Here is a 14,351-nt window from a genome sequence, read left to right as displayed (position 1 = left end):
ACAATTCCTCTTCTATACCAGTACCCTGATATAGCAGAGTAATCCAGCTGTATCATACCCATAAAGCAAGTACTTTACCAGTTTTCCAGTAGAAAGGCACAACTGATACAGTTCAGGAATGAAGCCTTTATTTGTTTGTATAATACAAAATATAATGCTTGCTAAGGAAAGTGCATTGGCTTGCTGATAGTTAACAGTTCCTTGGTTTTGCTTACAACAGTAGACAAGTTGCCACAATGGATTTAAGAAACTGTATTTGAAGTGCTGTATCAAATGTTTTTTTTCATCTCAAATCTGAATTCCAAAATATTTCAAAGTTCTTAAAAAATAAGAGATACCATCTAATTGTCTTCCAGACTTTAGCATGATTAGCTGTGGAAAATCAGATCCATGAGAGTTTTAGAATAAAATTATTTTTCATAGTTGTTTATTTCTGTTAAATCCATTATGGTATCTAGTTCCTCCAAGTCAGAAAGGAACCAAAGGCCACCTGGAATACTGCTACATGTAAATGTCAGATAGTGGAATTAAACTATTTGCTAAATCTCTCCTTTCTTGGCTTAATTGCTTGCTGGATTTACATGCAGTCAGGCTAACAGGAATTATAAAGGCATTTAATTTTAGATAAGACTGCTAATAAATATTTGAAAACAGATATTTATTGCTGAAAGACAGGGCATAATAGCTTAAGCACAGTGCTGATTAATTTATCTGTGTAGCTCTCTGATTGGAGCTTGCTTGCATCTGACTAGCTCAGAGCACAAGCAGACACTGTGGACTTGTCTGCCCTTACCTCTGTAGTTTGTGAGTTCCAGTGTGAAAAAAAGCTTATCTATTTTCCTGTGCTGTAAGTGGCAAAAATGTTTGGTAAACCTAATTTTAAATTCCATTGATTTTCTAAAGAACACCTCCCTGCTAATCAGAGCTTAATGACTGCCCTAAGATAATTGCTGTTAACTTGTATAACTAGTGACACTTTGCATATTGGCTCCAGACAAAAAGTGCTTTTCAAATTCAGTTTGTGTTTTTGATTGGAAGTCTTACCCTGTTTTGCTGGCTCTGTGATTAATATTGTTTTTTATAGATGCAGTTCTTGGTGTTCAAATTAAAAACAATTTTAAAATACATATTTTGAATGTGATTGGAATGTTAAAATGGCAGTAAAAACCAGGATAACTGAAAGACAAGTAAAAATCATGCCTCTTATTAGTATAAAGTATTAGAAAATAAATATATTGAAAGAGATATGTTGGTCATAATGTAAATAAAATTATCAATAAAAGAAAATCCTGAACCAAGAATACCTGTCCATCAGCGTGTGGCGTTCATTATTTATTGTTACAAGGTTTTACAAGGTTTTATAGATCTCTCAGTAAAATGTTAGTCCTTTCACTATTTTAGCCTTCAAATTATTCCTTCTGAGTGCAGAAGGCCTCGGATTACATCAGTTTCTTAAGACTCTGTATGTGCTTCTGTGGTAAGAGGTTTCATTTTGTTATGGGAGAGACTTGGTTATTATATTGCATTATTGCCTTACATAGGAATGTTTAAGTCATCAAAACCAGTGACTGAGAGTATTATTTTATGCACAGCTACTATTTTCTGCCTGAATTTAACCTTTGAAACACTAATTTTTGAGGAGCTCCGTATATTTCTTTGTGAAAGGTTTCTGTTTTCCCACTGTATATTTTAGCATTCTTGTTCTTTCCAAACTGTCTTTTGATTCCCAGTAGTGGTCTTGGTTATATTTTGAAGGATAGTAAGGTGTTCACTTTACTGCTTAGAGACAAATGTATGCCAGTCAAATGCAAAGAAGCCATGTAAACAGTCTGACGTTCATTTTGAATCTTACCAAGGGAGCGTGTTAATGTTTTGAGTTTTTTACACCTCTATGGTGAGTGAAACTCACTCCCTCAAACTGTGATCTCTTAACCAGTATATGGCAACTCCAATTAGCTTCACTCGGGGCTGAAGAGCATCTCAGACTGTAACAAGGTCTCACAGGACCACTTATACCACAAACACTGTAGTCATATTTTCTCATTAGTTCCTTTTGGTTGTCACAAATATGATTTTCCAATGTTTTTACAATTAGACCAAAAACATAAAAGCTGTGTATGTATATAGAAAAGACAATTATTTTCCATAACTCAAGGATCTTTCTTACAGGTAGAAGCTTGCACAGTTAATTCATTAACGTTAAGCTTTCATTTAAGTCAAAGAATGTAGGGAGCAGTTGTCCAAGAGAAGAAAATTACAGGGTTTTGAATGACTTATTTTCTAATTTGTCTTTTTTTATTATTATTTTTATTTATTTATCTATTTTATTTATTTATTTTTATTTATTATTATTTTTGTGAATTCATTGCACGATTTATATATGGGAGCTGTCAAGATGATGGGCCTAAATTTGAAGTTCTCAGTAGACATATCTATGTCTCAGTCATGCAGTTTTGTTACTTTTGAAGAAGAGACTTGTTTGCAGAGAAGGTTTATACCAGTAAGTGTTTATACACTTAAGTAATTTTTTTGTTCATGTATGTAGATGAGGTGGGAAGAGCAGCATATGCAAGTCTATGTTAGTAGATAAATTTCCGTAGTTTCTGTAACCCAGATTGAGAGTTTTTTCCTGATATGAATTGCTGAAATTTTAGCAACATTATAGTTATATCCTTTTCTTCTTGAGATTTGTTTAGCTTTTTGAGTAGGAAGACATTTTTAGAAATTATAACAATAAGAGGAATCTTAGGTTTGTTAGTCTCTGAGCATAATGAACTTTGGGATGTTGGAATGTTGATGTGTTCAACATCACAGTGCTGAGCAAGCTCTACTTGTCTTACAAACATCTGTGGTCTTCTAACTCTATTTTGTATTAACAGTAGGTAGGTATGTTTTTAGTTATATTCTTGGTTTTTTAAATATTGTTTGATGGGCTTGTTTATGTGAAATCAATTTCTGCTCTTTGCCTTTTTCTTGCTCCTGGTTGCAGTGTAAATTTCATAGTGTGTGATATTAATTTCTTACTTTTATAATCAAATGCAATAAAACTGAATTGCCTATCACTTTATCAGAGAACAGCATTCATAAAATATTGAGAGGCTCTAGGGAAAGCTTGGCATAAGAATTTGTTAGATAATATTTTCAGGTTTAATGAATACGCAGTATCTTCCTAAAATAAGTATTTCATGTTCTCTGTTTTGATATTTTCGTGTCTTACGTGGTTCTAAATAATACTCATTTACAAAGTAAGAAGTGAAGAGATTTTATCTTTGGCCAGCTCTGATCCAGACTTGTATATTATCAAAGCTCTAATTATAGTCTTATTTCTTTATTCCTTGGCTAATGAACCCTTGTCTCATTTTTGGTAATAAGTTATTTTGAGTGTGAAAATTACTTTTCTTCCTGGAAGAATGTTTATATTTTAATACATTTGGAGTAAAAATGTAAAGGAAATATTTATGTCCCTGTAACTTTCACTACTTCATCTAGATGTTGCATGTCTTTTTGTTATTAAAATTAGTACGATGAGCTGATAAAAGCCTGTTCAGTAACCTTGGGTTAAGAGATTTAAAAAGATCTCTCTGCCTTGGCACTCAGCTGCTGTTACCATGTCCAAGAGGCATCATGTTAGCTCCCTGACAGATAGGGGTTAGTCCCCAAGTTTTTTGGGGCTCAATTATATGTTTTGCTCACTTCTGTCATTTGCTACTGCTTTAAATAATAACTTTGCATCTCTTGTTTACCAGTATTATGCTGATGTGTTTAAGGTTAGGCTTCTTTGTTGTCTAATTCAACAACATTGTAAATATAAAGACTTCCAAAGATAGATATGGCAATAATCTCACATAATTCGGATGGATTATTACAACAGAATGAACGTGACTTGATCCTTGCTTTCTAGAAAAGGTTAATTTCATTTTGTTCTTTTAACCTTTTTCTTTGCTGTCAAGTTTAACAAAGATTAAAAGGTAAAAGCAATAAATACACAACTACTCTTATTTTTCCTTATGTTGTAAAGAAATCAGTTGTTACTAACAATTATGTACTGTGTGACCCTCTACAGAGCAGAGGCTAATGAGGCCATATAAAGTGTTTCTTCTGTCTCTGCAAGTTTATTTACATGGGGATGATCTGTAGAAAGGATAATAGAAATTAAAACTGAAATTAGATTGATTTATGCAAGTTATAGCAGGCAGACAAAAAAATTATAAATTCAATATTTTAGCTGTATTTGAATTTTTTCTTAGAATCATAGAATCACTAAGGTTGGAAAAGACCTCTAAGATCATGATCTAGTCCAACCGTCAACCCAACACCTCCATGCCTACTAAACCATGTCCCGAAGTGCATCTACACATTTTTTGAACTCCTCCAGGGATGGTGACTCCACCACCTCTCTGGGTAGCCTGTTCCAGTGCTTGACCACCCTTTCAGTAAAGAAATTTTTCCTAATGTCCAATCTAAACCTCTCCTGATGCAACTTGAGGCCATTTCCTCTCGTCCTGTCACTTGTTACTTGGGAGAAGAGACCGACCCCCACCTCACTACAACCTCCTTTCAGGTAGTTGTAGGTCTCCCTACATAAGGTCTCCCCTCAGCCTCTGCTTCTCCAGGCTAAACAACCCCAGTTCCCTCAGCCACTCCTCTTAAGACTTGTGCTCTAGACCCTCCACCAGCTTTGTTGCCCTTCTCTGGACACGCTCCAGCACTTGAACATCTCTCTTGTAGTGAGGGACCCAAAACTGAACACAGTATTTGAGGTGCAGCCTCACCAGTGCTGAGTACAGGGGCATGATCACTTCCCTAGTCCTGCTGGCCACACTATTCCTGATACAAGCCAGGATGCTGTTGGCTTTCTTGGCTGCCTGGGCACACAGCCGGCTCATGCCAGCTGTCAACCAGCACCCCCAGGTCCTTTTGCACTGGACAGCTTTCCAGCCACTCTTTTCCCCACGTCTGTAGCGTTGCATGGGGTTGTTGTGACCCAAGTGCAGGACCTTGCACTTGGCCTTGTTAAGCCTCATACAACTGACCTCGGCCCATCGATCCAGCCTGTCCAGGTCCCTCTGCAGAGCCTTCCTACCCTCAAGCACATCAACACTCCCACACAACTTGGTGTCATCTGCAAACTTACTGAGGGTGCACTCAGTCCCCTCATCCAGATCATTGGTAAAGATATTAAACAAGACTGGCCCCAACACAGAGCCCTGGGGAACACCGCTTGTGACCGGCCACCAGCTGGGTTTAACTCCATTCACCACCACTCTTTGGGCCCGGCCATCCAGCCAGTTCTTTACCCAGCGAAGAGTACACTCACCTAAGCCATGAGCTGCCAGCTTCTCTAGGAGAATGCTGTGGGAGACAGTGTCAAAGGCTTTACTAAAGTCCAGGTAGATAACATCTACAGCCTTTCTTCTCAAAACTAGATGTGTCATTACCTCATTCTTTTAGATGTTAAGTGATTTTAATATTTTCAAAAGACAAAAAGAAATGAGGCAGTCAAAGCTACATTTTTTGCCTTTTTTTTTCTGTTTAATGGAAATAGCTAGAGACTGTGAAGGTTTTTCCTTTCCCATTAGGAGAAAGTGAACAGTATTTCATTTAGACTCCAAGATGTCACTAAGAACAGGACTGGAGTCACTCAAGCCACTTGAAAAAACTTTAACCCTTAGAGCTGTCACTATCTGGAAGGATTAAAGGATATCATTATAAAGGCCACACAGGCAAATACTTTTGTCCTTTGCTCCTGGAATCAAGTGACTGACTGCGTCTAAAATGTCTTCTCAAACACTGCATTTCTAGCACTCTTTATTTGTTAAGACAAGCTTGTAAATATTTACTGGCATCCTTATGGGAAGGGGGACAGAAACTACAATTTCCTTTCTTCACAGTTGAACAGATTTTGTTTGAAGCCAGAGAATGGCCAACATCCTGAGATTTAAGTATATAACAGTACTGAAGGATGCACATGCAGATATGGCTATGTGCAGATAATACAAATTTGACCCTGATTGATTGAAAATTTGTGTAACTGAAGTTGTAGGGAAAATTAGGTAGTCTTTTATGTCATCTTGACTGTCTTGTGGTAGTATTGTTAAAGACTGATTGCTCTATTGTATTTTTGATCAATTATGTCTCAGTAAGTAAAAATTATCAGAAATAATTTGAAAATTTATAAAGTCACTAGATAAAATTTTCAAAATATTTTTCTAGGTTCAGAATTTTTATCCAAGGTGAGAAGTGTTTCATAATCTCAGTACTCTGCTAAATGATATACGTGATAAGAATTAATAAAAGCTGCTTTTAACTGCAATGTCCATTCACTTTTCAATTATATCTTATTTGCTGAAATGTCCAATGAACATACTATCTAATAAAGGATAATGGGTTTTTATTTATTCATATTACTAATATTAGCAATGAAGTCTTATTATTAGGAAGTATTTTTTTGGAATAAATAATTAAAAAATCTTTCTCATGGCCTGGTCGATCTTGATAAGCCAGTTAACAAAGATGAGTATCTTGTTCAAAATAATGTCTTACAGGAACAGAAGTTTTTCATGTACGTAGAATGTGTTTAATGCTCTAAATCTTATCTGGTTTTTAGGAAAATAACCTGATGAAAATGTATAATTCTGACGTTATTTTATATTAAAAAGCATAGTCCTGGTGTAACTTCTGAAAGAAAAATAACTGTCATGCTTGCTAATTTCCTTAGCAGAGAAGTTGCAGGTTTAAATGACTATAGAATCTGGAGGTTCACCCTGTTTTTCTTCCATGTCAGAGGTTACCATGTTAAATATTTCTCTTCTTTCTTTGTGTATGCATAAAGTAAGGCAACCTTTTCCCAATGACAAACATTGCAAAAATTTTCTAAATATTAGGCTCTCACAGTTTTCACGGGTTGAAAATTCATAATAGTGGTAAGGAACTATGATTAAGGTACTTTGTCAGAGGCGTGCTGTTTTATTAGTAGTAGTGAATTTTCATTCCAGATTTTAGAATAAGGAAGCAGAGAGGGGGCAAATAGATATGAAGGGCTACCATTCATTTATTGTATTATTGTAAGCTATAAGAATTAGGTGATTGCTTTTAAAATCTAAAATTGGCAGCATGAACAGTTAAATCAGATTGGAGATAATCTATTGGTGGTGGTAAGTGCTCCCTGAGGATGTGGGTTTATTTTCCAAAAGTTATGACAAATTCAGCAATACCTATTTTTTTCAAAATTGGCAAGTCATTTAATTTTGTGTACTGTAGGAGTGATGATTTAAGAGGCAGAGTAGATGATTGGGTAATTGATCTGAAAATCAGAGAGGAATATATTGGATCAGAAGAAATTCTTACAATTTATCCTATAAAATACACTTGTAAAAATGTCTGTATGTAGATAACACACTAGTCATGTTAGCTGACCTAATGAACAGTGGTGCATTTTACATTAATGGGACTGAAAATATATTTTATGAAGTATATTTTTGAGTGATACTATAAACAATGCAGTTGTAAACATAACATTAATATAGACTTGGTCACAAGTATATAATAAGCTCCTATTTTACAAGACAATTTTAGTTTTCATACTAATTTTCTTGCTTACAAGAAATCAAACAAGGAGATTAACAGAAAAAACTTATGTGTTTCATTGCAAATTCATCATAGCTGTGACAAGGCAAACAAATGAACTGTCTTCTCACCTATACAAGCCTTCTCTAGCAACATATTGGAACACCAATGACATGTATCATTTCATGACCTGATGAATGCTGACTCCTGTAATAATCATTGAAGAAAGACAAACATTAATTTAAAATTACATTTTCTTATCTTTTGTCCTTATTACAGTGCATTTTTAGTTCTTCTCTAGAAGAAAACTCTCAAAGCTTAAATCTTGCAATAGAAACTTTCCAAAGTTACGCAGTAATAAAGAAATGAAAATTCACATTTGTTTTATTTTCCAAAGGACTTGTCTGTATACATTTCAAGCAACTCACATATTCAAAGATTTATGGGAATATTGATATAAAAGCATTAAATGTAAAATAATATTTTTCTCCAGTGTATACATGTAGCCATATGCATTTCAGTGAATTGTATGGAACAATTCACAAAAGGAAGAAATTGAGATACAGTACATTACACTTGTGGATTGTGCTCTTGCTATTTAAAAATGATCTATTGTCTTTTAACTGTGATTTTACTGTATGTGTCTTCCAGATGTGTGGAGGTGATTGCCAAAGAAGGCCGGAACCTGAAAGAGCTGTATTTAGTATCCTGTAAGATCACTGACTATGGTATGTAATATACCTATACCTTTGGTTTTTTGAAGATTGAGCTCTACTAGCTTTGCACAGGGAATCTTATAAAAGTGCTGGAAACGTATACCTAAAAATTTTCAAAACATTTATGCATAAAAATAGGAAATGTACAAAAAGGTTTTGACATGCTTAAAAATATCTGTGGTTAAAAGTATGAAAGTCAATGTATGTATGTGCTGCAAAGTGTTCCTTGTAGACTTGACAGTTACTGGGCAGACTGTGTAGAGTGCCCTTTGAATTGTCCTGGAGACCATGAGAGCATTTGAGAGAAAATCCAAAAATACATGTGCTTTCTAGGTGCTGTAAAAGCATAACTAAGCAGCTATGAGTGTGGATTGATTGCCTATTGTAGGCCATAAAATTTGAATGAACTTGACGATCCCTTAAAACTGCTGTTATGATAAAATAGAGAGGAGCACCTTAGGAATTAGGCTTTCTGTCTGATAAGCCACATAGAGAGACAGAATTTGTATTTGGAGTAGGAAAACTTCTTAACACTTGGGTATGTTTGCAGAAGCTGCTTTGTTTTATCTGGTTTTGTTTTTTTCAAGTAAGATACTGACCTCAAATAAGATACTTGTTTTTGCAATAAGGCCAAATTCTCAAATGTCAATCTCCTACTTACATGCCTAAATTTCAGTGGGATTTACAAACTGTATCTTTGAGATGTGCATCTCAGCTTTTCTGATTATTTTGTTTCTTATTCACTTTTTAAATTTTTTTTCTCCATAGCTTTTATAAAGAGTTACAATGTCAAAGTGATAAATTACCTTTCCAGTGGTCACAAACTAGTTCTTTTATTTTTCCCTTTAGATTTTGGACTTCACTGGGGTTTGCATGGGTGCATTCAAGGGTATGTTGGTCTGCAGAGTTCAGCTTGCCTCATGTCCACAGTATTTGAACATGAGCTCAGCTATAGCACTTGTGGGAGCTTTGGGGCATGGCAGAGGAGAGGGAGTGTGGACCTATACCACCATTTTCTCTGGTCTGCAGTTGTTTGTATTTCCATGTGCAGAACAAATCTTGCCAAAGTTGAAAACATAGTTTTTCTTAGCTTGATACCACTTGGCCAAGATGAATTTGTGAATTTGTGAAATGGAACTGTCTGCTGGAAATTCAGGGAGGGGAATTGTCTGTAGAACACAAAGTGACAATGAAGGTGCTTCTTGTCACTGCTATTGGGTCAGAGGTGCAGGACCTCAGTTGGAAGTGAGGCTGTCTGTTGGTGTATTATAGATCTACTAGCTGTACTTTTCTCCCTTCTGACTTTGACAACCCATGTAGAAAGAATTATTGTGGCAGTAATGGAATCCACATTTTGAGGATCAATAATTTCTCAAACTGCTTTCACCCTTCATTGGCTGCAGCTATTGAGAGGAAAACAGGATTTCTCCCAAAAGTAGGGAAACAGACACTGAGAAACTGAAGCAAAGACACTGAGGATAGAGAGAGTCTTGCTTATGAAAGAATGGAGAGAGGGGAAAGGAAGTGTCCATGGCTAGATGAAAAGTGGGAAGTGTGTTTCACAGAATGAATGAGTGGAGAATATATGTAGAGTTTGGACGATTAACTTGGGAACCATAGTCATCCCACCTGAGCTTCTGTTGACTTCTGTGGACTCGGGCTCACCCGTCACTAATGTGTTGGATTCTGCAGTCATTCAACATTCTTGCAGTCAGTTACTGGGACTTTGAGAACATTTTCAGTTGATAGTGTTGATACTAGGTTTTACTATTCACTTACAAATTTGACTATTTATGCTAATAAGGATCAGTAAGACATCCAGCAAAACTGCTGTGATACTGACTGATTTTTGGTACATTATTAAGACTAATTGATTATCATCATAATCTTCAGCATATCTCAGCATGCCAGCCTGACAAATATATTCATCTGCTTGTGATATCTGAGCTGAAAATTCAAAATAAACTGTAGCAAAGTAGAATTTATAAGCATAGTTTATGCTTTGTAAGGGAGTCAAAACTTTGCCTGAGATTAAAAATGTGATAGCAAGTGAATATTAATTAGGTTAACAAGAGTGTTGCAGGGTGGAGCCAGGCTTCACCCTTTTCCTTTCTTCCTTTTTCATTTATTTCCTGGTACTTCAGTGGAATACTTTCCCACATTTGTTTGTGGTGCTGTTAAGTTAAAAAAGTGAGCTCCTTACTGTGAGCTCAGTTTGTTGTTGAACTTCCTTCATTAAAGAAGCTGCCTCTCTTCTACAAAGGGAAAAGAGCAGCCATTCTCTTCCTCAGAGGCTTTTCAAGCCCTCATGTCCTCTGCACGTTTGTATTTGTGGCAAGTAGAGGAAATCAGCTGAGAAGAATGTACCTGACTTCTTGTGGGATCATTCAGGTGGTCTCCCATGGTCTTACAAAGACTTATAACTTCACATTCATAGTTGTTGAGGCTCCACCAAGAAGTAAGTAGTGTCTGAAGCTTTATGAGGCCATGACTGGGTGGGAGCATACAGCTGTTGGCAACTGTGCTTTTTTGTTTGATAATCCCGAGGGTGAAACACATTATTGTCCTTGCTTTGGAAATTAAAATCTTGACACCAACTTTAAATTGCAGCTGTACACATTTTCACTGGGTTTTTAAAACATACCTAGAGCTGGTAACCAGATTTCATGCAGCTTAATGGAGTACAGATTCAGGCATGGAATACAGATGCAGGATTTTAAAAGCCCTCTTTGAAACTGTTCAACAACAATTTTTGATGCTACAGCAGTTAGTGGAGTTTTGACCTCTGGGACAAGATCATAATTGCTTAGCAATTCAACTGGAAAAAAATAAGTAATATTGCTAATTTCCAACAAAATTTGTAATCATTTGAGACATTAATGAAGCAAAAATAATGATAATAATTGCAGTAAAGAAAGAAAATAATTACAGCAAAAACTGTTATTGTTGCCCTTCAATTAATGCTATAGGTATGTATGTGTGAGGTGATTTCGTGTACTCTAGCAAAGATTATGAAGTGTGAACTTCGTTATTTTATTTATTTCATTCTTTTGTTTTCCGATTTCTGCAATAAGACAGTATGCAAAGCTACCAGATAGACATGCTTATATGCAATTAGTATTTTTAAAGCACACTAAAATACTACATTTTATTTGGAAGCCTCTTTATTTGTAACCTCTACACCCTGAAAATGTAGCCATAGGCAGCATTACTTTCTCTGACATTTTGCTGCCCAGAAATATGCTTTGTTATATTATACAAAAAGACAGACAGGAGGGGATTCAAAGAGGAATTGAAGTATGTGTATGTACTAAGAGTTGTTAACTTGTGAGAAAAAAAAGAATATATTGCTCTATTTCACGTTACATTACAAAATAGTTAATTTGGGGGGGGGGGTTGTATACATATATTACTTCTGAAAAGTTTACAAAATGATATCTTTATTTATGTTTGTCTAGCATAATTTTCTAAAAATCCGTTTTTAATTAATGGTATTTGTTACAATGTAACATGCTAGGATGCTGAAAACGGGTTTAAAAGTTTCTTTACATCCAGCACATTGTTAAATGCTAAGTAAAATCACTAGAATGTACCTAGACTGACAGGAGAGACTGAATTAGTATAACCTTTGAGGTAAACACCTGTTTGCCCAAGAACACAGAGTGAGTTAAAGCTGACATTAGTTCCTCATATCATTTTGCTCTTTTGTTAAACAATCATGAATTAAGCATGGATTGCCAGTGTTGTCTTTGAATTTCCTGCCTTTTGTTGATTTGTGTCACAACCTTCACTTGACTTAAACATAGGGGGGGGGTTGTATTTAAGCTTTTACTAGTAACTAGTAAGAAAGCTAAGCTTTCTCAGCTGTGGGGAGACTGTGTGTCAAATGAATTAGGTTGATGTGAAGATGTAGAGCTGTGAGCTAGGGCAGCAAGCTCACACAGAATTGTGTAACTGTCTTTTCAATTTTATGCTTTAGTTCTGGATTTTATTGATATCCTTAGTGCTGGTAATTTGTTTTAAGTAAATTATTACTTATAAAGTTTGTAATGGTGCAGAGTACTATGCACTCTGAAACACAAAAGTGAGATTTTGTGTCCAAAGATGAATAGATTTGAAGAACCTAGCCTGTGAAACAGGACTAGAGGTTTTAAGGGTCTGATCTAGCAGTAATGTTAAGTGTAAATTTACTGAGAATTACTTAAAAATGGCATTCTTACCAGTAGTGAAAGATAAAAGTCTGAAATGCTTTACTTCCACTTTAGAAAAGTAGTCAGACCAGTGGCTTTTGTCTGTACGTGCAGAAAGTCATTTCAAGGCAAGCTTTAAATTGTAGGATTCCACTAAGAGAAAAAAGAAAAAGAAAAAGAAAAACAAAACAAAACAAAACAAACACCACCACCCCCCAAAAAAAACACCAAAAAACAACTTTTGAAAAAAGTTTTGAAGGAAGCGTTCAAAATCAGCACTTTGTACAGCTGCGCCGTGAAAAATCACTTAAGAAATTTATGAAAAACCAAAGTACCCAAACTGTCACTAACATGAGTGCGGTTAGCACAGTTCGGGGAATATGTTTATTTCATAATGATTCCTGTCAAGTAACCTGCAGAAGATGACAGTTGTCTTGATAGTTGTCTTGTAGAATTTCCTTTACCTAGTAGTCCTGGATTTTGCTTAACTTAAAGTCTCTATTTCTAGCTGTAAAATAATTGCACAAAGCTTTTCAGATTAAATGCTTGGCACAACAACCTGAGATGAACTGTGGTATTTTGCTGATGCCTTTGAGATTCTGAATATTGAAAAAAAGCTGTCTAGATATGTAGTGGTTTTGTTTTCCAAAATTGTGAGTATTCCTTTTTCATATTGCCTCTTTTCATCATTTACTGATATATTTAGTGTCTCTGAGGACACATGATTTTTTTTAAAAGGTTTTTCTTCTATGAGGATGTTTGCTGGAGCAAAAAACGAGTTTCAGCAAACTATAATTGAATTATATAGTTTTATTTTAAAATGTTATAGATGGGGCATAGCTGTTAAAAGTAGATGTCTGGAGGAATAAGTGTTTATACTGAGTCAAGTCCAACTGTCACAAGACAAAACATAACTGTAAGTTGCATTTTTTTCTTTATAATTGGATTATGGATTCTTTTCTGAGAAGTGAGATACAGCTAATAATGTTAAAATAGTTTTCCAAGATGCTGTTAAACTCTAATGTTTTAGTATTTAGGCTACATATGCTTTCTGTTTTAAGATAGAATGTTTTAATTATCAGGGGATCAGGTCTTCCTACTGAATAATACAGATAAATCCTGTGAGAGTTGCTTGCGTTTTCTCTCCGATATTTAACATTTGTCATGTAAATCATAAAGAATAAGCATACTGTGGGTATTTCCTCACAAAGGAATGTTTCATTTCTGCTTCTCATTTGGATTAGCAAATCTCTCTAATGCTTGATCTCACTAAAACTATTTTTTTCCTCATTTTAACCTTTTAAAATCTATTTTTAAAACACCATGTCTTTTCTACAGTATTACTCGGATGGGAAATATATTTTTTGTGGGATAAATGCAGCATTTATGGATAGACAGAATGGAACAGGCAGTAAATACATTTTTGAGTTAAAAAGATTTCATCCTCACACATTACTGGTTTGCAATCTCTTCCTTAATTTATATCATTTAAATAAATATAGCTTTCATTTTCTCTTTCAGATTTTGAATTCCTGCTATATTGAGTTCCAAGTTTCCCTTCTTCTCAGAATCAATCTTTCCCCTATTACATTTTCCTATCCTGTTTGTATTTCTTTCTCTTTTGTACTCTTTTAATGACCCAATGCATGCAAACAGTAATCACACAGAGAACTATGTTTATGCTTGTAGATAAGTGTACAGATAATCTTTTAAGGACCAGGGCCTCTGTTATCTTCTTTAGTTATTATGTATGTTATGTATATATGTAAGTTTATGTTATTATATTACCTAATTACTTTGTATATTTATTGCTATATACATATGAAAGAAAAAGAATATATATATATTGCTTTCTTACAAAATTATTTTTTCTTCCTTT

At 35.0% G+C, this 14,351-nt stretch overlaps 1 protein-coding gene across 2 annotated transcripts in view; it reads left to right on the top strand.

The window, feature by feature from the left end:
- The window catches only part of FBXL17 (F-box and leucine rich repeat protein 17), a 303,097-nt gene that overhangs the window by 193,975 nt on the left and 94,771 nt on the right, over nt 1-14,351 (top strand). For both annotated transcript variants that reach the window (XM_075527088.1, XM_075527089.1), the window contains exon 7: nt 8,218-8,294. In XM_075527088.1, the coding sequence (XP_075383203.1) occupies nt 8,218-8,294 (77 nt within the window). The remainder of the gene's footprint in view (nt 1-8,217; nt 8,295-14,351) is intronic.

This window comes from Mycteria americana, chromosome Z, assembly GCF_035582795.1.
Source record: "Mycteria americana isolate JAX WOST 10 ecotype Jacksonville Zoo and Gardens chromosome Z, USCA_MyAme_1.0, whole genome shotgun sequence".
NCBI classification, from domain to species: domain Eukaryota; kingdom Metazoa; phylum Chordata; class Aves; order Ciconiiformes; family Ciconiidae; genus Mycteria; species Mycteria americana.
This window is presented reverse-complemented; position numbering and strand designations above follow the sequence as displayed.